Raw genomic sequence first — 24,771 nt, forward strand, 5'->3', positions numbered from 1 at the left:
CAACTGTAATAGTAGTAGTAATAATGATAATATGCGTCCTTTCATTCTCCTCTCTCATCCTTTACTTCCGGCCTCCCTCCACGAAGCCAAAAAATAATGTATAAGTAATAATAATAATAATAATAATAATAATAATAATAATAATAATAATAATAATAATAAAGAATTATGAGTATTTTCCCAGGTTTGATAAGGACCAAGAACACGTTTGGCAAGATTATTTGAATTCAACTCATTGAAGGTAAAAAAAAAAAAAGCTTCCCCCTAATCATCAAAATAACTTGCTCTAAGTTTGGGCAGATGGAGCACCTGTACAATCGCTTCATAAGGAAAATTTAATTTGATATATTTAGCTTACATTCACATATATCTTCCCATTTTGATGTTTGGTATGTAACGTTAACAGTAAATTATTAGTATAAGAACACATTAAAGACAGGAAGAATCTATTACACTAGGGGGTGTCAATGTATAATTAGATCTACAATAGGAGGCATTCTTCAGAACAAGGAAACTGAATTATTTGACATACAATAGAACACATGTATCATTCATGTAAATCATATGGAGTGAACAGCTGAGAGTGAAAAAACAGTCTTTATTAATATTCACATTTAAAGTCAAAATACATCTGAAACCAAAGGAGAACTTGAGATCACCATCTGTACAATCAATTACAAAGACCCGCAGTAACAAATGTCCCAAGAATCAGTGTCACATCCAGACATGCATGGAGACAACACGCTCTTTAGAAAATATCAGTTGTTTGACTTTCGACTGAAAAAGTTGCCAGTCATTCTATGAATTTTTTCTTCGCTTGTATTTTCTTATGAAGCATGTAGAAATCCCTTAAATAGCCTTCTGAAAAAGCAGTTTATAACACAGTGGTCAAAGATGGTACACAGACCAAATCTTCTGTCAGTTTCCATACCCACCAAACACTATTGTAGCTAAGAAATCCACATTTGGAAATCTAAACTAAAAATTTCACATGTAAATGGTTTGTCTGCAGTACAGAACAGACTACTTGTAAGAGTGCTAAAAACCAGACAAATATAAATGCGGTGTGGCTCACTTTAAGGCAAACAACAAGACAAAGTGTGGAAGTCTCTGAAAGTCATGAAAATAAGAAAATGAACCAGTTTCGTGGAAAATGCATGAAATGTGAGAAATGTAAATTAAATTCTGCTGACTGATTAATTTCCTGAGCATTTCTCTCCCAATAGGCTTAACAAACTGAATGTAAATGAATTATCATTATCATTAAATGACACTGGTAGACCATGTACAGTCTAGAGCTGAAAATAAAATCACAATCAAGTTACAATCAAGGCTCCTGTTTTTGGTCACAGATGCTGTCTTAGTATCGTTGTGCGCATGCCGTAGAGTAAACTGAAATTTGTTAGATGAATTTTATTATTTTGATTTTCGTGACCTTGTTTCATGACATTGTAAATGAAATGTCCGTTTAATTTAGTGAATCTATTTTAATATTTGCAACCATAGACTTCCATACAAATGTGCAACATGAATTTAATGACATTCAATTTACAAAGATGAAGTTGCAAAGACGTATTGTTCTTCCTTTCCCAGATCAATATTCAATGTTAAATTCTACGTTTCTGAATAAAATCGTAAGTAATGTTGGTAAAAGGCAAATAACACTGTAGAATAATAAAGCCAAAAATACTGTTAAAACCAAAATGTAGTCATCATCCCAAACATTTATGGGTTTCAACTGAATGCGTAGAAATGATTACATCTTAAAATAAAATGTTATATTCAACAATAATTCACCGGCCTGTTTCAAGTTATAACAGTAATTAGCTTTTTTCCTTTCTCTTCCTGTGATTAAAAATCCATGTTCTCAAAATATATCTTCTGCTTTTAAAAGCCTAATAATCGACCTATGCAGTCTTGCAGTATTGTATCAAGCTGACTGAAATTAGGATTCTGGATGACCAAAGACAGTGCCATTTTAAAAGGTCTGAAAGTTTGGGTAATGAACGCAAAGAGTTCAGCTGAATCTACTTGGTCAGTGGCAAATGGGCAAAATCCCCTAGCAAAGCTGCAGTCATGATAAGCGAGCCAAGAAGGAAAACATCAGTAACATCCTTGCGTGGACTGTTTGATGAAAAGCCTGTTGGCGTCGGGGTTTGATGTTGTTACAGGAGCGGGAGAGAGCATCATGTTAGTAGTCAAAACATTTCATGATGGCATCTCTGTCAAATCTGAAGTTCAGGAAAGTCTTGGAGGACAGAAATTGCTCACAGTCTCTGCTGTCACCGTTGGAGCTGCTAGGAGTCCCATCTGTGAAAAGAGAAGCTCATTTACAGTACATGTTTCTTTTGTGGAATACATTCAATTTGTCTTTAAGCTTACAGTTCAAAACTATTGCAAAGGTAAGATTTTCAATGTTTCTAGAAGAAATTTCTAGAAGTTTGCTTTTACAAATTGTTGGTTCATTCAAACTTTGGACACACATTCTCCATCATGAAAGTGAACTCATGAAGCTGATAAAGGTGGCTAATCTTTCTACAGGTGCTGGCCAGTAAATTAGAATATCATCAAAAAGTTGAATTATTTCAGTAATTCCATTCAAAAGGTGAAACTTGTATACTGTATACTTTCCTTCCACACATAGTGATATATTTCAAGTGTTTATTCATTTTCATTTTTATTATTACAACTGACAGCTAATGAAAACACCAAATTCAGTATCTCAGAAAATTAGAATATTCTGAAAAGGCTCAACATAGAAGACACCTGGTGCCACACCAATCAGCTGATTAACTCAAAACGCCTGCAAAGGCCTTTAAAAGGTTCCTCAGTCTTGTTCTGAAGGCTCCACAATCATGGGGAAGACTTCTGACTTAACAGTTGTCCAAAAGACGACCATTGACACCTTGTACAAGGAGGGCAAGACACAAAAGTTGATTGCTAAAGAAGCTGGCTGTTCGCAGAGCTCTGTGTCCAAGCACATTAACAGACAGGCGAAGGGACGGAAAAAATGTGGTAGAAAAAAGTGTACAAGCTCTAGGGATAACCGCACCCTGCAGAGAATTGTGACGACAAACCCATTCAAAAATGTGGGGGAGATCCACAAAGAGTGGACTGCAGCTGGAGTCAGCGCTTCAAGAACCACCATGAAGAGACGCATGAAAGACATGGGATTCAGCTGTCGCATTCCGTGTGTCAAGCCACTCTTGAACAAGAAACAGCGTAAGAAGCGTCTCGCCTGGGCCAAGGATAAAAAGGACTGGACTGCTGCTGAGTGGTCCAAAGTTATGTTTTCTGATGAAAGCAAATTTTGCATTTCCTTTGGAAATCAAGGACCCAGAGTCTGGAGGAAGAGCGGAGAAGCACAGAATCCACGTTGCATGAGGTCCAGTGTAAAGTTTCCACCGTCAGTGATGGTGTGGGGTGCCATGTCATCTGCCGGTGTTGGCCCACTCTGTTTCCTGAGGTCCAAGGTCAATGCAGCTGTCTACCAGGAAGTTTTAGAGCACTTCATGCTTCCTGCTGCTGACCAACTTTATGGAGATGCAGATTTCACTTTTCAACAGGACTTGGCACCTGCACACAGTGCCAAAACCACCAGTACCTGGTTCAAGGACCATGGTATCCCTGTCCTTGATTGGCCAGCAAACTCGCCTGACCTTAACCCCATAGAAAATCTATGGGGTATTGTGAAGCGGAAGATGCAATGCGCTAGACCCAACAATGCAGAGGAGCTGAAGACGACTATCAGAGCAACCTGGGCTCTCATAACACCTGAGCAGTGCCACAGACTGATCGAGTCCATGCCACGCCGCATTAATGCAGTGATTGAGGCAAAAGGAGCCCCGACTAAGTATTGAGTGCTATACATGCGCATGCTTTTCATGTTCATTCTTTTCAGTTGGCCAACATTTCTAAAAAAAACATTTTTTTTCATTGGCCTTTTCAATATTCTAATTTTTTGAGATGCCAAATTTGGAGTTTTCATTAGTTGTCACTTATAAATATCAAAATTAAAAGAAATAAACATTGGAAATACATCGGTCTGTGTGCATTGCATGAATATAATGTACAAATTTCACCTTTTGAATGGAATTACTGAAATAATTCAACTTTTTGATGATATTCTAATTTACTGGCCAGCACCTGTACATAGGCTGAATTCAGCACTATCCCAATTGCAGTGGAATAGTAAAAGTATATTATTATTATTTGTCCAAGTTAACGTTATAAAGTTTACTTGTGTAGCCTCAAAATTAGACATGGTAACAGTACAAGTCATACCTTTATCAAAACTGTCTTGTAGTCTTCTGGGCTGAAGCTTCTTATCGTCTTTCTACAAAAAGAGTTTAACGTAATTAATAAATCACACAAACAAGCAGTATTGTGGCAGTATCAGAGGTGGAGGAAGTATTGTGATATTTTAGAGAAATATAAGTATCTGTACCATACCAAATACGTGGTTACATGTAAAATTCTACATGTAAAACAGAAGAGTAACAGCACTGTACTCACACACATTATCTGAGCACCGTGACTCATATCTGTTTTCAACAAACTGCCTCTGAATTGTTGTATCATTATCCAAATGTGTGCAAAGGTATTTATTTTCTCTCTATAAGTTGAAACACACCCCATAGTGATTGTTACCAGATTCATATTCTGATAAGAAATAAATAAATCTGCCTATGACAGGGTAAACCTGCTGCAGAGTAAATGTAGCAGAGTTAAAAAGTACAAAATTGCCCTCTGAAATGGAGTGAGACAAAGATGAAAGGAGCATACAATTTCTCAAAGTGCCCAAGTTAAGTACAAGTACCTGGTCTGAGCTTTTTCCCCATTTATGAATGGAGTCAGAATGCCTTGATATTTCACTCTGCTTACTAGAGACAGGTACCTGAAACAATTATGGCTTTGCACTTACTAATGGGGTTTTCACCAGCTGGCTGCTGGCTCCATTATCATTCCCTCCTTTCTTCATGTAAGGTGAGTCCTGACATTTCTTCCCATTTCCCTTCAAATTTGGTTTCTACAGAGCAAAGGGCACAGTGGTTATGTAGTTTTAACCAGTTCTGTGGCAAGGTGCTAATAGATTCTGTGTCCAGTTTTAGGACTGCAGTTGTAAACTTTGTGAACAATGTCTAGTAAGTAGTAGCTAGTTTTGAAAAGATCTGGCAAATTCTGTGATACCCAAGTGCACTGGGTGTTCAACAGGCATAGCTATTCTGTATCGCCATGAAATTGAAAGAAGAAGATGATTCTCAGTACGGACATCACGGCAGAAGTGAAGAAAATAAAGAGGAAGTTGACGGGGGAAGTCTAGCGGGAAAGACAGAGTGGTTATGCAAGTGTCCCGACAACATGACTAAATCCTGGAAAGGGCTTTGTGAAATAAAAGGCTGCAAGACAGGCAGAATTTATTATGCCAGGAACCTGTCATTTTTTGTAATGCTGTCACGCCTCAAATCGGGGTTTTGTGGGAGAGCTACTAGTCAGAAACAAACCAGAGAAAGACTCCCTGGTCTGATGGTTGGGCAGATCTCTCAACAGTGTTGGGTTGAGTCAAGAAACCTACGAAGGCCTTGACTGTGCTTGAGCAAACATGCTCAGATTTTTGTTTGTAGAGACTGGAGTATGGTAGCTCACAGATGCTTCCTATTCAGTCTTAAGAAGCTCCAAGGATGTGGCTTCCCTACATACTCACACCCGTATACCTGGTGCTCATGTCCTTCACAAAGGGTTTCTGGTTATAACAAAAATAATATATTTTCAGAGGAAGGCTCTGGCCAGTAGCCCAGCTCACCACCAGGGGCCACTACAAACTTGAGGAGGAGGGCCAGGAAATATCCAGCACAAAGATGGATTTACCAAAGAAGAGCTGGAGATGTAAAAAAAGTCAGCCAAAGCAACCACCTGACATACTTCACACAGATGCTGACTGGCAGCTAAAGGCAGACCTGAAAAGACGGCTGAGATTTCCTGATTACAACTTTACAGTTTGACAGTCTTTTCAGATTTTTTTTTTGTTACAGGGTTTCTGGGTGAAAGCAAATTAAGAAAAGTGCAGCAAGTACCATGTACTAGTGGAATAATGCCTAAGCAGAGAATGTGTAGTGAGCCAGTTGAACTGGAGCATTGAGGTGTTACAGGGTTCTCAACCCTCAAAGCATTTGACATATTGTTGTTGGGCATCACAGCGGGCAAGAGGAAAACAATTATTTAGTCATTTAGTCATTATTGTCTTCATCTGCGCAAATGTGCTGTGTAGCTCAACAATGCTGCAGTCACAAACACTCATCTTCCTCTTACCTGGCTCAGTTCAAACTGGCTCAGCTGGCCCAGAGTTTTCTGCTGCTTGTGTTTGGGCCAGCTCTCCACAGGAAATGCATCTGTAGCTGTGAGGTGACGGGATTTTGACCTAAGAGATGGAAGAAAAACAAAGTGGATCTTTTCTATTGTACAGGGAGGATGGCAAAACTAATCAGCATAAACTTATTGGCTTTCTGTATCTTTACAACTGATGATAGGGTTTGGATGAATATATTTTATTTATTTATTTTCTTTCATGTAAAAACTATTTAATATAATAGGATATTTGATGCAAATGTAGAGAAGCCTATAGAGAAACAAACAAACGCCAATGATGGGAGGCACCACTGGTCTTGGATATACCAGAAAACACTCCAAAAAGTACTGACTTTGATTCATTTCTATGAGTGTGGTTCCAATAAGGGGTAAACATAGTATTTTACCATGTTTTTTCTATATCAGTTTCTCAGGAATACTGAACCTGGATAGTTGATAGAAGGTAAGACAGAAACCATGTGTAACACATAAAAGGAGAACAAATATAGTCCTGCTCTACTGCGGAATAAAATAAATATTTGTACAGCTTAAAAAAATAAAAAAAGGAAAATGTGCACAGAATGGCAAATTTTAAAATAAATTAAATTATGATGAGGTTTCAGTTGGTTGATGGAAGGAACAAAAACAGTCGTATCCATTTAGCATTTAACTTTAACGCTAGTGAAAGAATGAAAAGAGAGTCTTATGAGTTAACTCCTTCATGAACTTTAATAGGCTGACCCGCAGAGCAGAAAAATTGCTCGCTATCTACACTTATGTACATGTAGAGGTGCACTGGTGCTGCTTAGGCCTTTTGGTGTTGCGCTAAAAACCAAACGGGAGTCTGCTTTGAGGGATGACAAGCCCATTTGGCTGTTGATGCCGGCCACAGACTGTATGTATGTATGTTGTCACTCATCAAAAGTGACTGACACTGGTTGCAGTAAACGTCAAATATATATATATATATTTTTTTTCCCCCAAGGATGGTTTCAGTCATTAAAGGCTGTTAATAAAATAGTGATGCATGTTCAAGTGTCCATTTTTCTAAAACGTTTAGTTAAAATTACTTGTTTGACACTATAGAAACAGGGTGTGATGTCATGTTGATCACAAGTTGCCATGCCTGTAGGACCATGACAGTTGGACAAAAAGAATTAAATAAATAAGTACAGTGTATAATCCAATATTTCTTTGTAACTGGTGGAGATAGAGCAGAGCGCAGTAATAACTAAACAAAAACGTGAGTGAGTCTGGTGGAAGTGTGGGCGCATCTTCGATAACGCGGCTTCACGTGGTTCCACTCTCTAACTGTACTGCACAGACTCTGGCTCCAAACTCACAAGACAGCGCTGCCTGTATCCCTAGGAAACTAGCGCTAGTTTGGCCAATGCAAGGAAGCGGCATCTATATTTATATACAGATTTCACAGCAGCACACCTAGCATGAAAGGAGCCAGTTGGTGGGTCGTACATTCAGCAGATCACAAATACGAGGCTTGAGCATATTTTAGATGTGCCCTGAGAAGTTCTGATCCGTCGATCCAAATTGTTTAGGGGGAACATCAGCTGATAACAATCGGTGGCCTGCTGATGGGTCAGAATCTTTTATCAATCTTTTATCAATACCTGCAGTATTTTTGTGAGCTCACAGAAGTCAACGGGCTCTGTAGAACTGAGCAGAACTGCAAAACGGACAATAATAATAAAACGAACAAAAAAATGAAACTCTATCTGTATGACAGTTGCATTTACCGAATGTTGTCTGCAGGTTTGGACGGAGTGTTGCTGTTTGCCAGGTCCTCATCGCTGTCTGTTGACTCGCCTTTCTGCTTGCTAATCCATTCCCGCAGTGGTCTGAGCAGAGGAAGCAGAGATTATACTATCAATACATACCAGTTGCTATAATGACACATGGAAATCGCACATAGCTGTTGCTATTTAAATTTTCACTAATTTGGGTTAAACAAATGAGATGCTACATTTTTTCATTAAGTGAGTTTTAGAGGTGTTTTTACTCTAAGCATATTCTGACACCAGCTCTGTATCGGTCAGACAAACATCAGATACTAACTGGCTGATCTCTGTCTCATAAAAGAACTCAAAAAATATGTATCTACACATATTTCGGAAAAAAAATATGTGTGTTACTGCTTTAATTTCATACAATATCAGAATAATGGAATGCTTGCTTTCGTATGCGTACCTTATGAATGGAATGGCCATGAAAAACCTGTTGGGGGCAAGTCCAAGTTTAGACTTTGGGGTCATGTCATTCCGGTGACAGGGCAGCTTCTCGATGGGAAACCATTCAATGTTCTGTAAGAAAAATAGGACGAGACTGTGAAACATTTCTGTTGGCTACAAAGATTTCCAATTTGTTAACAAAGCAAGTATTCCTACCCTGATCTCTTTCCTTGTTTTGGGGTTAAACTTTGTATCCTTGGACACTCCTGGTATGATGTAGAGCCGCACCAGCTGATCAGTGATCTTCTGCTCTATGTACTTGTCTTTGGAGATGCGATACTTGATGTCGAAGCCTGTCTCCTCCATCACCTGGAAAGCAACCAGTATTACACAACAACTACAAACTACAAGCATTAAGCTCCATATGACTTCTACTGCTTTAAGTTGGTCAAGTGCTAAAGAAGACTGCGACTCACTTCACGAACAGCACAGTCATAAGGAGCTTCGTCCTCATTTACTTTCCCCTTTGGAAAGCCCCAGCCGGATTTTGCAAGGTAGCCCTGAACAAGGAGTACCTGAAAAGACAGCATGCACTGGTCAGCTGCAGGGGTCCATACGATAACACTAGGTATAGAATGGAGAAGGATGGGTCATGACATGCTTCAGACAGTAAAGGGCAGTTAGATTTCCCTTTAACTTAAAAATGAAAAGCCTGCTGTCATTCAAAAGATGTTTTTGCCAGTCTTGTGAAGAAGACAATTAAGTTAGCAAGGCAGAAGTAAGATGACAACACCACATAGCCGTGATCCTGAGGAAGACAGAGGTCGATTCTGTCACGCTGGTCATGGACACGGGAGACACCAATTCGCATGTGTCTCTGCTGAGATTATTATCAAATACGAGGGATTGTATTCTCAAGGGATAATGAGCTAATTAAAAAAAAAAAATTGTTGTTAACAGAATATATCCTTTGATTTACTTGGTAAAAACTGTGTCAGATATTTATGTAGTTTATGAATGGAACAGCAACTCACATTTTCCAGTGCTTCATCTAGAATGATTGCCCCATATGTAGGAACACCCATCTTGTACTCCTTCCACCGCTCGAAAACTTTCTGCACATCTTCGCCATGAGGCAGCAGAAATGGACAGTGATGGAAGAGTTTGCAGCCGTCAAAGAAAATAACGTCCACTGGCATGAACTAAAATGAGCACATAACACATCTGGTTCCTTGCTCTGAGAATGAGCCTAAAGCAGTGCCAAGAACACCACATCACTCATGTACGTTTGTGTTGCACATCACTGATCACTTATCTTGTGTGAGTGTCATGAGGAACAAAAAGTAATAATGGAAAGGTTCCAAGTAGAGGCGATAAAGTAAAACGAAACGCAACACACAATAACAATAATGTAACACATGAATTTAAAAAGTGATAAGCTTGCTTAACATCATCAGTCAAATTAAGGATATCAGCTTTGGCGAAGTCTCTTATCCCACAGTGAGGGGCTCCTGGAGTGTTCTGCATGCAGAAGTCCAGGTAGAACCAGTGGGCCAGTTCAATCTGGAAGCACACACGGATGGCATTGTCCCTCTCCTCACTGGGGATGTGTAGAATGAACCGGCTAGAATAAACACAATACAGAGACAGAGAAAGGATCAGATTATGCATCTGTGTTATTTCTGTTAAGTTGGATGATATTTTGGTTGAATTTTATGTTCATTAAGGGCACTGCAGGTGATTAAATTACACTTTTTATGTTGTTATGCGTAGCATCAGTCCTCATTTTTCCCCCTGTAAATACATATCAAATAAATGACTTAATGTAACAGTGATCACTGCACCAAAACTTAGCTGTTGTATCCCGTCTGCAAACTTGTGTGAACTGTTCAGCTGGACATCTGCTACACAGAATAGTTAGTCTTTTCTCCTTTGAACCCTGAACGCTGTCAGAACCCATACAGTAAAGCATAAACCTTTGTGTGGCTTCTTCAAGTCCTCAGATGTTTGACCGACCTATAGCAGAAGTCCCACACCAGCCAGTAGCAGGCTGACAGATGGAACTCAAAGTGCACAGCCTTGTCCAGTAATTATAAATAAAAGTACTGAGATGGACGTGACATGCTTTCAGCTTTAATTTAAGGGGTGGAACAAAAACATCATATGAAACATTAAGGAATTTCATCCGTTTAGCCTCGCTCACAAATTAACACAATCATACATGAGTGAAAGTCTGAAATCCATCGGCCCCATCAAAGAATGGGGTTTTCTCCTTTGTGAGCCTTTGTGTTTGGGTCATAGTACACTTATACTGTGCAGCAACTTTCAATCAACTTTGCTTCAGCATTGCCAAATATGAGCAGACAGTATGAGTCTATACACTCGAGAATTTATTTCGTCTGCTTCTATCCCATCATCCACAGACACTAGTGCTGTACGCTTCCGATCATGAACCGCTCTAAGGCTTCTGCAATACTATTTTCTTCCGATCATTTTAGTGCAGGTTAGTTTAAACTGTTCAAAAATGCTGTTCCAGATGTCCAGCTGATCTTTGTGTTCTGAGGTTTTATGAATGGTTTGCCCTTTCTGGTGAATCCTCTGAGTTAGAAAATGACATGGGTACCACCCGCAGAGTATTGTTCTCTTGACTAGAAGTTGCAAAGAGGTTTGTCTTTATCACTGGAATAATCCTGTGATCATCCAAAACAGCAGACTAAAACTGATTTGGCCATGGCTTACATTTTTGCCATCTCTCTGTTGGATTTGTTTTGTTCTTGAAGGATCACTTGCACTAAGAGCTGAGGCTGTTGGGCATTTGGGATCAACTCCATCTGTTTATCTGCTTAACTGATGAAGAGCTCATTATCGAATGTCCCACGCCTGTCCATGAAACACTTTGGAGTCAATTATCTTCAAGGGAGGAAGCAACAGGTTAAAGAGTTCCAGTCCCGTCATCCAATATTGATGTGAATGCCCTGAAATTAAAGCAGACACTCTACTCTTTCAACATTCAAGATTCCGGTCGTGTTTATTGTCACTTCCATGATATGTTAATAAAAAAAACATACAGAGATGTGAAATAATGTTTCTTCTAGCCCCACTGTGTTACATACACATAAGACACACAACAACTACTATAACTGCAACTACTGCTGAACCACTTCACTACCCTATCTGCTACTCTACAGCATATACCGATCAGCCACAACATTATAACTACCGACAGGAGAAGTGAATATCATTCTACATCAACATCGCAACACAAACTATTATCTGTGTTTTTATTCATGGTTTTGTTTGATCAAATCTACGCAGCTAATGTAGCTGCTGCACTGCGGTCCCGCCTTTATACCCTGTGTAACTGTGCTTGCTGTACATCACACTGAAAGTGAGTTAAAACACAAATAGATTCTACAGACTTATATTTCCGCAGATGGAGCTTCGCGTGTCTCCAATGAAAACACAACAAGCGGTAATATCCACTGAGCTGGGAACACCTGAAAACGCTATCTCTAGTCTTGTGCTATGAATTCAAGCGTCTCGGAAAAACATACAGTTAAACCTAATTCCGTAGGACTACACTCAGATTTGCAGTCTTAATGATGTTTGAGGCCAGTAAACGTTTGGTTACCTGCAGAGGTCGTCAAGTACTCCGGAGGGGATCTCCACTCTTTTTGTTTCCATGTTGGTTGAAAACATCCCGACTCTATCTCAGAGCATTCAGCTACAAAAGCCATTAGAGGCGCAAGCTAGTGCCGCATTTCTCCGTTTATATTGTTCCTCCAACTTAATTCACCCCTGGGTTTGCATTAGCTGTTGAAAAGTAGCTTTTATCGACTAATAAGTCTTCGTGTCCGTCCACCAGGAACTGCGCCGAATCTGTTGTCTATGCTGCATTCATGTTAGTAGGATAAACGAAAGACTTCGGAAGGTTGTGTTTTTCACTGCGAGCATTCGTCTCGTCTCTCGAGTCCGGTTAACTACACAAACCTGGGTATAAGCTAAACACGTTGGTTGAGGCCAAAATATAGCGTATTCATATTTTAAAAAACATACTAGTGAAATATGGTTTTAATTGCGCTGAATGGCGAACTTTGTTTGACCCAAATTCTTTTTTAAGTTTCGGAGATTTTATTGCCAACTTAGATATACCGGTGTTTTCCGAATTAATTTTAATCAAGTAAAACTTGGATGTTAGCGCGAACGCTGAGTACAATTGTGATAATCGTAATTACGACATACTTCTTATGACCTGAATGCCACATGAGTTTACAACCGGAAGTTGGTCATCCAATCCCAGTCTTAAAATTTGACCACGTGACATTTCCGGTCAACCAAGTGAACCGGGCGTTCATTGATATTATTTATGCAGTATTAAGCACACCGAGATCCATATGCTCTAAAGTACCGTACACACTAGAATATGCAGATACCTTTGGTTCATTTTATATGGGAGATTCATTCAGCAATGTACAGTAGATTAAGCACACTGATATTTGCGGTGGAGTGGAAATTCAGTTGATTTAGTTGTGTTTTTAAAATTGTATCTATTCTTTTAATAATATGCATTTGCAGCTTACATCTTAACCTAGTAGATTTGAACCAGTTGTTCTGACTCAGGTGGCATGTGATGTAAAAATATCTGTGTTTGCAATAATTACTTTTACTGTAAGGAAAACTACTACTGACTACTACAACTGCCAGCTTGTTCAGCAAATCTAGCCCAGAGCAGACCTTTCAGCAAACATCAACAAATGTCTGTACAAAGAGAATGTCATTTTGTTTTTCGAATTTTTCTTATAAAACTGAAAATGACAATTTTCAAATACAAAACTAAAATCTCATAAGAGAATACATTTTGTCTAAACCCGAGGACAGTATTAGGTATATATAATTAAAAAAAAAAAAAAAAAAAAACACAATAATTTATCAGAAAAAAATAAAAAAAAGGTTTATTTCAATTTTGTCACATTTTATCAAATAACATCAAAATCAATACAACAAATGGAATTCAAAATCTGTACAGTAAATTAAACAACATAAAAACACAACTTCCTGACAGAAATTTTCTGTTTTTTTCCAGTCACTGGATCCTTATTTTTTTTTTTTTTTTAACTCAACTTATAAAAAGGTGTACAAAAAACAAAGTATATCCCAGTCAGAAAAACTGTAAAACAGGTAGAAAAACTTTTTAACTGGATAAACACATTATTAACATATCAAACAGAGGTGGACAGAAGGTTGCTGCTACACTCTTGGCCAAACAGCATTGCATTATTTTTACAGGTTATCCACTCCACGGATCCTCCTGGCCAGCTGAATGTCACGGGGGAATACGGTGACCCTCTTCGCGTGGATGGCGCACAGGTTGGCGTCTGAGAACAAAAAGACAAGAAATGCCTCTGCAGCCTGGAAGGACAAGGGAAAAGAAGAGGGTCCAGGTTAGGTCCATTATTTCATGCTTGCATAGAGGGCATAGCACCGTCTAACAACAAACTAAATAGATGCAACAGGCAGATTTACACTTTAAGCACAATATCAGCTTTGTTATAAATTTTAACATACAACTCACACAGAACATCAAAAAGTGTGGATCAGCATGCTGAAGCCTTAACGTGATAAGTCAGTTTTACATTTCTTTCTTTATAGTTGTCTAGCCAGAAAAAGAAAATATTCAGACATGTAAGAAATTGTAGCAGCTACCTCCTGAAGCGCCATAAGAGCCAAGACCTGCCATCGGAGAGCTTCAATCGATAACTCCTGAGACACCTCACGAACCTGGACCAAGAAGCAAGATTAACCCAGGCCTCCCTCACACCGTTAAGAGACAAACACATAATAACACAACATGATGACTTACCCTGCTGTTGCATAATTTCTTTAATATCAAATGAACACCATATAATGTGTGATGTTCTTGTAAACAAATTCAATTAACAAATGCATCAGAGCAGGTGTATTAATACCATTTTTTCACCAGTTTATACTACCCTATCTCCATTATGTCTTCATGAAGCTGCAAGTATGAGAGCTCTTCATGGTTTGTTGCTATCTAACTCACCAGACGAGAGAAGGGTCTCTTCCTGAGCAGGAGGTCAGTGCTCTTCTGGTACTTGCGAATCTCCATTAAGGCCTTGGTTCCTGGTCGAAATCTTCTCTTCCTGGGAGATGCGGGAGGTTGCTCTGAAAAACAGATACGGCGTTTGTTGACAGGACAGGGTGGGGTGGGCAACTACAATCATTACACCACTTAAGTGTGGAAGTTAGTTTGTGTAAGAATAAAGCAAAATATATCTCACTCTATGCTAAAAATCGTTGTTCTTGTCGAGTGAGACCCAGATTGTTAAAGGGCACAGAGTAAACTAGTTGCTTTTGCCAACATTTTAGATTTCAAATAAACTTTTGCTATGTGGTGGAAGGGTCTTGTCAAATATTAGCAGCACGTTTTTTCTATCTAGCTTAATGGCAATAAGCAAAGTAAGTTCCACACTGTTAACGGGTCTGGAAACACATTCAAAATGCTTGTTAGAGTACAAGAACACAGTATGATTTAAGCGTGAAGCTTGGCATTACACAGAGCCTACAACATAGGGAGATGCGAGGCTTTAGACTTCTGCTCCGGCGTGTTGGTATTGTACTGATGATTACACCACTAAAATGACAGACATCAACCGGTTGCGCTGCACTTCACATAATGACGAGAGGATAAATAAATGTGGGAAAGAAGTCACTGCAGCACGGGGCATAGAGAAGTCACTTGAATGGATGGTGTGGACGTGCCTGAACAACGTAGAACTTTCTCCGCTTGCCACTAAGACGTGAACAAGAAAATTTGTTTGTACCAATCACAGCTGTGGTCTACATCGCTGTGACAAGTACAAGAAGTTACATTTCCGGGGAGGTGCGTGTCAGGCTACACCAAAGGCTCAAGTGAAGATAGGATGCACAACTATAAACCAAACTGAATTTAAATATACTTGTTTGCAACCCACAGCCACAGTGTGTGTTCCTGAGGAGAGATTTCTTATGTACAGCTTTTGCTGACTGAAACATGTTTGTTAAGTCATTTCACCCTGGGATCAATAAAGTAATTCTGATTCTGAGCCCTGCTACTTTGTCCACTCACTTGAAGGTGCTTTTCGTTTTGATGAGGATGAGGGTGTCTCTGGGGCAGGAGCTGGGGGACGTCGTTGAGGTGTTTTGCCCTTCCGGCGGCTGGAAGATGTATCGTGACGCATGGCCTCCAACACAAAGTTCAGGACCACAAGAGGAATAGTATGGCAGGCACAGGCTGACTGGAAAAGATTGAGTGTATTACTACATGCTTTATCACTCTTAAACTAAACCAAACCACATTATTATACGACATGACTACTTTTTATCTAATTATTTTCAGATAAACGTGGTCATTTTCACGTTCATTTTCCTATCCATAAAGAGGCATACGAGAGGCAGTTTAAAAGCTTTACAATGCCACTACATATCCCACCGGATCCTGGTGACAGCAAGAGATAACGGAGGTTGAGTTTTGATGGTTCAATAAATACTTTTTTTTTTTTTTTTAATCAATGACTAATTGTGTTTATTAATCGTGATTTCAATATCAATCAAAAATAACTGATCATTATTTTTTCCATAATCGTCCAGGCCTACTTTGAAGATAACAATGTCCTGGCCAGAGAGGACGGATGGTTTGAGAGAGGAGTAAAAGAAGCCATCTATGTCAAAGTGAAAAAAAATTCTCTAAACAGAGGAGGTGGACTGAGATTAGATTTACCATCTATTTACAATTCAGTTTTGACTTCTATCCCCAAGAAGTTTCAACAACATCCACACCTTGAGACTGGAGGCTCCCACTAACAATAGTCTCATTAGAGCTCCATTAATAGGGTAAGCACCCCAGGCACACAAGTCCCCCTTTCAACGATCCTGGTGGGTGTTACCCACAGAGTTTTTCCTATTTAAACCTCAATTTCCCACTTGTCTATCAGAACTGAAGAAGCTACCCGGATGAGTGGCAAAACGTCTTAAAGAAATTCTACAAGTCCAGTTGTCTTTATTCAACGCCTTTTGGATTACCATGACCTGGATGACTGAGAACCTTCACAGACAATAAACTGTTGATTGAGCAAAATCTAGTTCTCAGTCAAAAAAAGGTACACTGAGCAAATAAATATGTGATTGAATCTAAACATTCACTTCAAAACATAAAATACAAAATGAAATAAAAGTTGTGCACCTTTAATCGGGCATGAGTTTTGAACAGTACATAAGGCAAAGCACAATCTATCTGGGGACCTGAGTTAGTTCTAGGTATTGTTGGTTACAACAGAAGTAAATGGTACGTACTATGATGCAGGCAGTCTCGTGCTAGATATTAAGTAATTCAGTATTGTTAATCGGGAAGAATCAGGAAGAATGTTATTTACGCTATCTCACTGTATAAGGAGTTGTCTTCCGCTTTGCTACAGCTTTCTCACAGACACATCACACCCTGATATCTCACATGCTGGAACCCAGATAAAGCTAATTGGCTACACATAGAAACTCACTGACACATGAGGTAGTACTCCTCCCCATCGTCTTACGGGCGGGGTCTAGGTAGAATAAGGTCACTGTACGTCCCTGAAGTGGGGCTTTTGGTTTTTCTACCCCTAAGGTGAACTGACCGAAGCCTCAGAGCTGAAATCAATACCTATTTTCTGTGTACCAAATAAATATCCTAAATGTGAGAAATTGTCGCGTGATTTGTGCGTAGGTGAACTACCCTTTCCAAAAGGTATAAAGATCCTGGGCTGAAGGAGAGGAAAATATCCTCCTTGGACAGTTCCGTCTAGTTGCACTTATTGGGACCCAGAGAGGGTGTGTCATGAGAAGTGCTTTGTGTTTTGAGGAGACCTGGGTTCATACTAACTACAGTCATTTACATGCACGTGAAAAAAAAAACAACAAATTATTGCCTTTATCGGACTATAACAGGAGAACTTAAGTGCATGTAAACACGTTGCTCCGATTAAAATCGGAGTTCTCATTATCCGATTGAAACACCCAGATAATGCGATTGGAATTCGATTTTATACAGTGAATCGCAATTTTCAATTGGATAACGCGTGTGTGCATGCTCCACAACCGCTGCGCTGGCATGTGACCCCGGAACAAAAACATCCAAGAAAGTCAGTCGCAGAAGAAAATAAACAGAGCCGGAAAGTCGAATTTGGAGCATAGCTCGATTAAGCTCTGCATGTCTGTGCCCGGCTTCAGGACTCTACGGACAGATGGAGACGTGCTCCTGGGTGTTGGAGTTTACATCCTTCCCTCAGTGGACAACGAAACACCAAGTGACACAATCCATGCCACTGTTGCTAAGCAACTGAACAAACTACTGGACACTCTTTTGCCAGCTACTTTTGTAAATGTGTTCATAATGCTTATTATGTGCATATTTTGACTAAACCAATTTCTATTTTACTATATAATACTTGTTTTTATTTTAATGTAACCTTATTTTATGTTATCTTTCTTTTTACTGTGGTTTTTATGAATGTTTCTCTTATGTGCAACTACTATGGCTTTAATACTGTCTAAACTGTAAACTAAATTAAAAAGGGGGGGGGGGGGTAGCTGTTGTATATGCATCACAACTGAAATGAACTAAAACTAACTTAAACTAACTGAAACTGAGGCTAATCCACTTTCCAAATAAGGGGGTACCCTAGTACAAAGCCATTTTTTATGTAGCGTCAGATACGCCCTCTGTACACTTTAGTAGCATAAAACCAAACATTCTGTAATTGCAGCATTCTATATAGAAAGATAAGTATCAATACTCTACACCGCCAGACTGAACCATTTTCCCAAGAAATGCTTGTTTGTGCATGCAAGAGTAAGAGTTTGAATTATGTTTGAATATGTTTCATTTATATGCATGCACGCATACTACAAACTGCTGAACGGAGTGAATGATAAATTAAAGCCAGTGCGTTATAACCAAAGCAAACACGACTCTAGTTGCTAGAGACAACAAATTATGTCATATCTCAAGAGACTCATGATTCACCAGACCGTGTTTAACTACAGCTAGCGTTAGCCCCTCTATCCAAGTCTAGCGTTAAGTCTAGCTATGCTTTCTTATTTAAAAAGAACTTTTTGTTTTTGTTCTTTATTTGCGCACGGCGTCACATTTATTCTCATGCCAAACATAAACGCTTGCTAACCCAGTGACGGGATAAATTTAAGTTTTATCCTCTTTATCTAAAACGTACCTTTAGGATGCTGGTGACTCCAACACTACTGTCGAATCCAATGCTTTCTAAAATTCTTCGTTTGGACCTCGCATCCAGCCTCCACAGCATTCAACACCAAACTGACATTCAAACGACGCCTTTTAACCAGCAACCAATCACATCGGAGCAAGGGGGCGCGGTTTCTTCTTCTTCGTCGTCTCCTAGATTTGCTTCTATCGGCAATACGGTGCAAGGGTGCACTATCACCAGCTGGACTGGAGTGTAAATTATTTCTTAAAGCAACAAAACGAGGCTACAAACAAAGCCATCTGGGTTTTTTGAGTATTGTTGAAGACTCGTCCAAGTAGCTCTTTCCATTGTAATATCGTACCTGTAATGTACCTACCTGTAATTAGAGATATTTGCTATGTGATTTCGGATGGGTTTCCAATTATTGTTTCTTCAATAAAAATAAGACATTTTCCTCCCTTCCTTCCTTTTCTTCCTGTTCTTCCTTTTCTCGAAGTTGCTTCTGTAAGCTCCTGGTAATTATGGCTCCCATATAATTAAATACATGTCAACACATCACACACTTCATGTTTAATGAGAAATATCTAACAATGAAATTTGAATGGTTCCTACTGTTCAGGAGTTTAAATTAGAAACAACTACACAGTGCAACACATATTGTGTTTTTAAAGCAAACTGCATTGTCCTTGTCAAATGAATAAACTTAAATTCATTGTGTCCTCTGTCCCAGTGCAGTACCCGTCTCCCTCTCACTGTTTTCCATTTAGCTTGCTGGCTACTTTCCTCATCAGTAAACCGAGTTCAACTGTGCATCTGCTCCTCATCCACTGTAATCAGGCCAGCAGATGTTCACCATTTCAACACACACTTCTTTACCAGATTGCTGTTTGTCATGTGGGACTTTCCAGTGCTCGTCTGCTTGACTTCTCGTTGCTGACTGTGTATGTCTCTGATTCACCTTCTCTGTCTACCACCCTGGGAGTTATTTTTGGCTTCTCTTCCCGACCGAGAGCTTTGCATTTACCCTTCTGGTTCCTTTTTGCCTGTCTGTGGCAATCATTTTTTAATAATTTCCTCTAAGGTTTTGATGTGTTCTTAAGTTGACTATATGCTTTGCCTATGGTTCTGTTTTTATTAAGACAAGTCAATGACAATTCAAGGTACTGTAAAAACAGCTGTCTGCGCTCACAAAATAACTCACAGGCGTTTATCACTCAAACAATTTTATTACAAAAAGCTTCTGTCTTTTTATGAGTGCACAATCTAAAGTGTCTCCACACGTGGAGCACAGCCGGAACAATTTATCATTATTATTATTATTCTTATTCAGTGTCCATAACTTGAACAGATTGGTCGACCACATCCAGAGTGAGGGGGGTCACAGTTTTGGTCAGGACGGCTGTGGTGCCAGGCTTATACCTGTACTGTCCCTCTCTGTAAAGAAAAGACAGAGATATGACATGAATCACATTCATTTTTTTAAGTGCACTATTGGATTGTAATGTATCTTTTGTACCCCACTCAGTTCAAGTGGATAGATACACTGAGGAGTCCTGCATGTGGTATAATTAATACAAAGTTTGGATTAAAGTATAATCACACATTTAGTTGAATTTGTTAGATGTGGCAGCAGATCTTATTTCAACTACACCAATTAATAAATAAAAGATCTAATTTTCAAAATAAAGCATTCTGATTCTCATTTTGTGCATGTGTGAGCTGCTCACACACCTGGGGGCTCTATTTAGATTTATGCAATAAGCATGCAGCATGATGTGTACATTTAATCAGGTTTTAATTCAAGGACCTTTGGGACATGTTTTTGTTTTAATATAAATTGGTATCTAATTTTAATTTTATTATACGTGACCAGTTTTCCAACACTACTTTTTGACAATAAATGTCCAGATGTTCACCTTCTGTGACTGGTCTCTTTATGTATTTATTTTTTAGTATGTTATGTCATGTGTGTTACCAGTTACTTGCCCCAGCATGTGTTCAAAGATTTATTTTTTTTATTCATAATATTACAATCTGATCCCATATCAAGCCAAAACTTTTAGTTTGGCAACTATCTTCATCTCATCATTGTTGCATGTTTGACCCTGGAACAAACATTTTGATTGCACTGTTCTACATCTGAGAGAAAAACTGACTCGGCTGCTTCTTCTCTGGTGGAAGGTATGTGTAAATAACTCACTTCTTTCCCTTCGTGACTGGCTTGTCATAGCCTCGCAGGAACTCGACTCCAGCCTCTGTGATGATACATAGGTCCACGTTGCTGCCTGAACCCAGATCACAGAAGATCCCTGCAGCGATGGCGTCACGTACTAGCTGCTTGGCATCCTCCAGCTGAAAGGGAAAGGGGGGAAAACAGGAAAATTTCTGTCAGGCAGACTATTAATAGAGGAAGAAGAAGTGCTCATAACTGAATATCAACTAGAACCATTGTCTGGTGGCCACAATCCAGAGAGGAAAGGTTGTTCTTTTTAATGTTCATCTTATCTTATGTACAACTATGGCAATGACAGAGACTGACGAGGTCTGTGCAGTTCTTTCTAATACCATAATACCACAAGCAGGACATATGGATTCTTTCTACGTTCTTGTATATAGTGATTGTGTTTTGTGCACCAATAGGTATATCTTTACACGACAGACGTTTTGAAACCATTCTGTGAAGGTTCTCAGTAATCCAGGTCATGGTATATCCAAAAATGTTAAAGAAAGGTAACTGGACTCTTTCCTCTGCTCATCTAAGTATCTTCTTCAGTTCTAACTGGTGGAGGGGGGCAGTTCCTCAGAACTGAAGCAGATTTTTGGATGAGTGGCAAAACATCTTCAAGAAACTCTACAAGTCCGGTTGCCTTACTTTAACATTTTTGGATTTGAAATCACTCCTTCAGCGTGAACTTTTCATTCAGTCATGATTGAATGTGCCATGAGAGTAAACAGTCATTCTCACCTCCATGTTTGGTTTGAACCTGTCCTCAAACACAGATACAGCAGCTGCAGCTCCAGAACCTGAAACCAAAATCAGATTTTATTTAAATGTTGTCTGGGTTTAGCTTGGTTGAGTTTTGTAACTTGGATGAAACCATAGTTCCTGAATAACATTAAAAAAAAATAGCTTTTGTTCTTTCTTTTTGAAACTTCTGAACCCCTATAGTATAAGCCGACAGCAAACATGCTGTACCTAACACATACCCATGGTGAGGAAGGGTAGCTTGTCGTAGGAGCCGTGTGGGTAAACACTGTACAGATGAGGTCCAGTCACATCGACCCCTCCAACAATCAGAGATGAACCCACATGACCCTGGTACCTGCAAAACCAGACAGAAACCAGTCACTAGTATCCTGTCTCCTGTCAGTGGAAAGGATATGTGTGGATATTAATGAACACAGACAAACAAAACTTTATCACTGGACCATTACTGAGTTTTGATCTCATCTCTGGTACCCTTACCTGTACAGCATTTGTTTTAGCTGCCTGGTTACCATGGCGACAAGTGGGGGACGCCCTGTGTTAAGCATGTGGAGCTCCACGTTGGATGACATGATCTGTGTGGTGATCTCTGCATCTGCAGCAACACCAGCTCCGCAGCAGCTAGAGCAGATACAGGACAGATTAACCATCAGATGAAGCATGTCTCCGTTGACTTACTAGCATAACGCCTGCTGTCTGTCCAGTGAAAATGGGAGTAAAAAATGAAAGCGAACGTGGGGTGCAGGTTTGAGCCCTTGGTCAACCACCGGGAGAAACCCACAAGACACATTTGAAGAAATGTAAAATCCTTAAAATATTTTGCCACAGTGCTACACTGATAGCTTGATTGATCTTAATTTCTTTAAGATAAGATTAAGATCTTTAAGTATGTGGGATAAGTAGGACCTAAGAAGTATAAAAAAAAAAATATCCATCATCTTTGAACTGGAAGTAGTTTTTGCAAAAAAAATGTGGACACAGGGATTATTTCACTGTATATTACAATTTAAGTCATCAACGCATATCAAAATATAAAAGTGTTTACAAGAGGGACTGAACATCTGTGTTTTCTTAAGAATACCACCAATCAGTGAGACTATCTGGGAAAAAGGCCTCATGCATGAAGATTAGCAATGAAAGAAGATCATGTGGTCTGATGAGTCCAGATTTACCCTGTCCCAGAGTGATGGGGCATCAGGGTAAGAACAGAGGCAGATGAGTCTAAGTGGGAATCTTTAGGATGTGCTGAAGAAGGCTTTGCACAGTGGTCAGACTCTCCCATCATCAATACAAGATACTGGTGAAGCATTAATGCAACACTGGATGGAAATAATTCTTGTGACATTGCAGAAGCTTACCGAAACAATGAATGTGTGCTGCAATCAAAGCTAAAGGTGGTCCAACGAAATATTAGAGCGTGTGACCTCATTGAATAAATCCCTTTTGGTTTGTGACGGTTTGTGAAGTGTGACGGGAAAAGCTAGAGAAGCTTTCATTTTCAAGCTTATTCTTGTCAGCAGTCAGAGTTCAGGTGACACTATCTATCTATCTATCTATCTATCTATCTATTGATCGTTCATGTGCGATGAAGAAGCAACACTGGACATTTCGGTGTTGACACAATAAGCCTCATCCCGCTGTATAACTGAGAAAAAATAATAATCTGTTTTTACTCACTAGATCTTCGGAGCGATGTAGTGAATCTTCATGCAGTTCTTGTCAGCCACCACCATGTCATCTGTGGCCCTGGTATCTGCTCCCAGGATCACTCCGTCCTGAGAACAAGGACAGGAAATACTCATCACACCTGTCAAGAGTTTACCTTGTACACCCTAAAATGGCTTCCTGGGTTATTCCAGTCATGTGTTCCAACCAGCAAGTTTGTATAATCAAAACCAGTATTCAAGAAAAATAAAATAAAAAGGCTAACAAATATCCGCATGTTGCTGGTGAACAGCTTCTGTTAGCCTGTATGCATCTTTCAACAGATCCTCACCTTGTACATAATCCCAGCGATGGTGGTCCCTGTCTTCCTGGCAGTGGGAGCTTTGTAGCCGACCTCTGACAAGCTGGACTCCAGTACTGCATTTCTGAAAATGATAATGTGCGTGAGACAATCGAAGAGAAAGACAATGCTAGTAGCAGTTCACTGCAAGCCTTCTTTGTCCTCTTCTCCTGTCTTTAAAATCGCGTGGATACTGAAGCTTCTTTACCTGCGGCTGTTTTCGAAGTTGAAGCCTCCTGTCCCTGGCTGACAGGGATTCAAACTGTGGAGCATCTTGAGAGCGGATTCTGAAATGAAGACTTAAAGCTTTAAGAAAAGCTTCGTCACTCTGTGCCTCAGACTAGGCCTCTGTGTTTTTCAGTTTTTACTTTTACTTTCACAACGACAGCATAAGCCAAGCCTCCCTGATCTCCACTGTAAAAAGCAGCGCCATTAAGCAGACATCTGTTCTCATTTTGCTTCAGGTTATAGGGAGGAATTTTTTTGTCTTCAACTGCTGTCAGAAAAAGTGAATTTCTTCAGCCCTTTATCACTTTTTTAGAGACAGAAGGCATCTCAGGAGCCACTGACATGAACTGCTGAATCACATTACTGAGTTTCTTTTTTACAGTGTATGAAAAAAGATGGCACCTGGTTGTAATAGTTACATTTTTGTTTTACTTCTCTCTCTCTCTCTCTTTTTTTTTTTAACAATTAGCAACATAACGAGTTTTAAAAAATATCTAATTAATTTTAATGTTTTCACTGTCTTCTTTCTGGTTCACCACTGTCAATTATTTCCATTTTTTTATTTATTTCAAATTATTATTTGAATTTACGAGTTTCTCGCCCGATGAATGCTGGGACAGGCTCCAGCAACCCCCGTGATCCTAATGAAGGATTAAGCGGTATGGAAGATGAGATGAGATGACATAACGTGAATGTCTGAGTCTGGAAGCAGGTACATGTTTGCAGAGAATGAATGGGGATAAATAAATACAGTGAGAAAACGGTACT

General features: G+C 39.4%; 3 protein-coding genes across 5 annotated transcripts; all 3 read right to left on the bottom strand.

The window, feature by feature from the left end:
* Positions 1–578: 578 nt before the first annotated feature.
* dcp2 (decapping mRNA 2) lies at positions 579–12,455 on the bottom strand. 3 transcript variants are annotated; one of them, XM_047570345.1, is made up of 11 exons: positions 12,163–12,455; positions 10,004–10,155; positions 9,566–9,693; positions 9,008–9,106; positions 8,748–8,900; positions 8,551–8,663; positions 8,100–8,201; positions 6,310–6,418; positions 4,940–5,029; positions 4,285–4,336; positions 579–2,310 (listed from the first exon to the last, which is right to left on the bottom strand). In XM_047570345.1, exons 1-11 carry the CDS (start codon positions 12,228–12,230, stop codon positions 2,192–2,194), a joined length of 1,185 nt encoding a protein of 394 aa, XP_047426301.1. In that variant the 5' UTR covers positions 12,231–12,455; the 3' UTR covers positions 579–2,191. The 3 variants fall into 3 exon arrangements, with proteins under 3 accessions (XP_047426301.1, XP_047426298.1, XP_047426302.1); XM_047570342.1 differs by having other exon boundaries at positions 4,925–5,029; positions 12,163–12,449; XM_047570346.1 differs by lacking the exon at positions 4,940–5,029 and having other exon boundaries at positions 12,163–12,449.
* A 1,011-nt stretch (positions 12,456–13,466) lies between these two features.
* On the bottom strand, positions 13,467–18,907 carry LOC124996735 (histone H3-like centromeric protein A). Its single transcript, XM_047570016.1, has 5 exons — positions 18,794–18,907; positions 15,658–15,826; positions 14,593–14,714; positions 14,235–14,309; positions 13,467–13,940 (listed from the first exon to the last, which is right to left on the bottom strand). Exons 1-5 carry the CDS (start codon positions 18,881–18,883, stop codon positions 13,812–13,814), a joined length of 585 nt encoding a protein of 194 aa, XP_047425972.1. The 5' UTR covers positions 18,884–18,907; the 3' UTR covers positions 13,467–13,811.
* A 1,083-nt stretch (positions 18,908–19,990) lies between these two features.
* psmb10 (proteasome 20S subunit beta 10) lies at positions 19,991–24,153 on the bottom strand. The gene is made up of 8 exons (XM_047569922.1): positions 23,984–24,153; positions 23,767–23,860; positions 23,448–23,545; positions 22,251–22,391; positions 21,992–22,107; positions 21,750–21,808; positions 20,985–21,136; positions 19,991–20,218 (listed from the first exon to the last, which is right to left on the bottom strand). The coding sequence occupies exons 1-8, from the start codon at positions 24,046–24,048 to the stop codon at positions 20,107–20,109; spliced, it is 837 nt and encodes a 278-aa protein (XP_047425878.1). The 5' UTR covers positions 24,049–24,153; the 3' UTR covers positions 19,991–20,106.
* Between the last annotated feature and the right edge of the window lie 618 nt (positions 24,154–24,771).

Source organism: Mugil cephalus, chromosome 19, assembly GCF_022458985.1.
Source record: "Mugil cephalus isolate CIBA_MC_2020 chromosome 19, CIBA_Mcephalus_1.1, whole genome shotgun sequence".
NCBI lineage: Eukaryota > Metazoa > Chordata > Actinopteri > Mugiliformes > Mugilidae > Mugil > Mugil cephalus.

Excerpts from the sequence above, each read along its gene's own strand:
- dcp2 (XM_047570342.1), bottom strand. The coding sequence starts at position 12,230 with ATGTTTTCAACCAACATGGAAACAAAAAGAGTGGAGATCCCCTCCGGA. Across the intron at positions 8,901-9,007 it reads ATGACTGTGCTGTTCGTGAA|GTGATGGAGGAGACAGGCTT; the intron begins GTGAGTCGCAGT and ends GTTGCTTTCCAG. Across the intron at positions 2,311-4,284 it reads ACAAGACAGTTTTGATAAAG|ATGGGACTCCTAGCAGCTCC; the intron begins GTATGACTTGTA and ends CTCTTTTCACAG.
- LOC124996735 (XM_047570016.1), bottom strand. The coding sequence starts at position 18,883 with ATGCTGTGGAGGCTGGATGCGAGGTCCAAACGAAGAATTTTAGAAAGC. Across the intron at positions 14,715-15,657 it reads AAAACGAAAAGCACCTTCAA|AGCAACCTCCCGCATCTCCC; the intron begins GTGAGTGGACAA and ends TCTGTTTTTCAG. Across the intron at positions 13,941-14,234 it reads CTCTTATGGCGCTTCAGGAG|GCTGCAGAGGCATTTCTTGT; the intron begins GTAGCTGCTACA and ends TTGTCCTTCCAG.
- psmb10 (XM_047569922.1), bottom strand. The coding sequence starts at position 24,048 with ATGCTCCACAGTTTGAATCCCTGTCAGCCAGGGACAGGAGGCTTCAAC. Across the intron at positions 23,546-23,766 it reads TCGCTGGGATTATGTACAAG|GACGGAGTGATCCTGGGAGC; the intron begins GTGAGGATCTGT and ends CCTTGTTCTCAG. Across the intron at positions 22,392-23,447 it reads TACATCGCTCCGAAGATCTA|CTGCTGCGGAGCTGGTGTTG; the intron begins GTGAGTAAAAAC and ends TATCTGCTCTAG.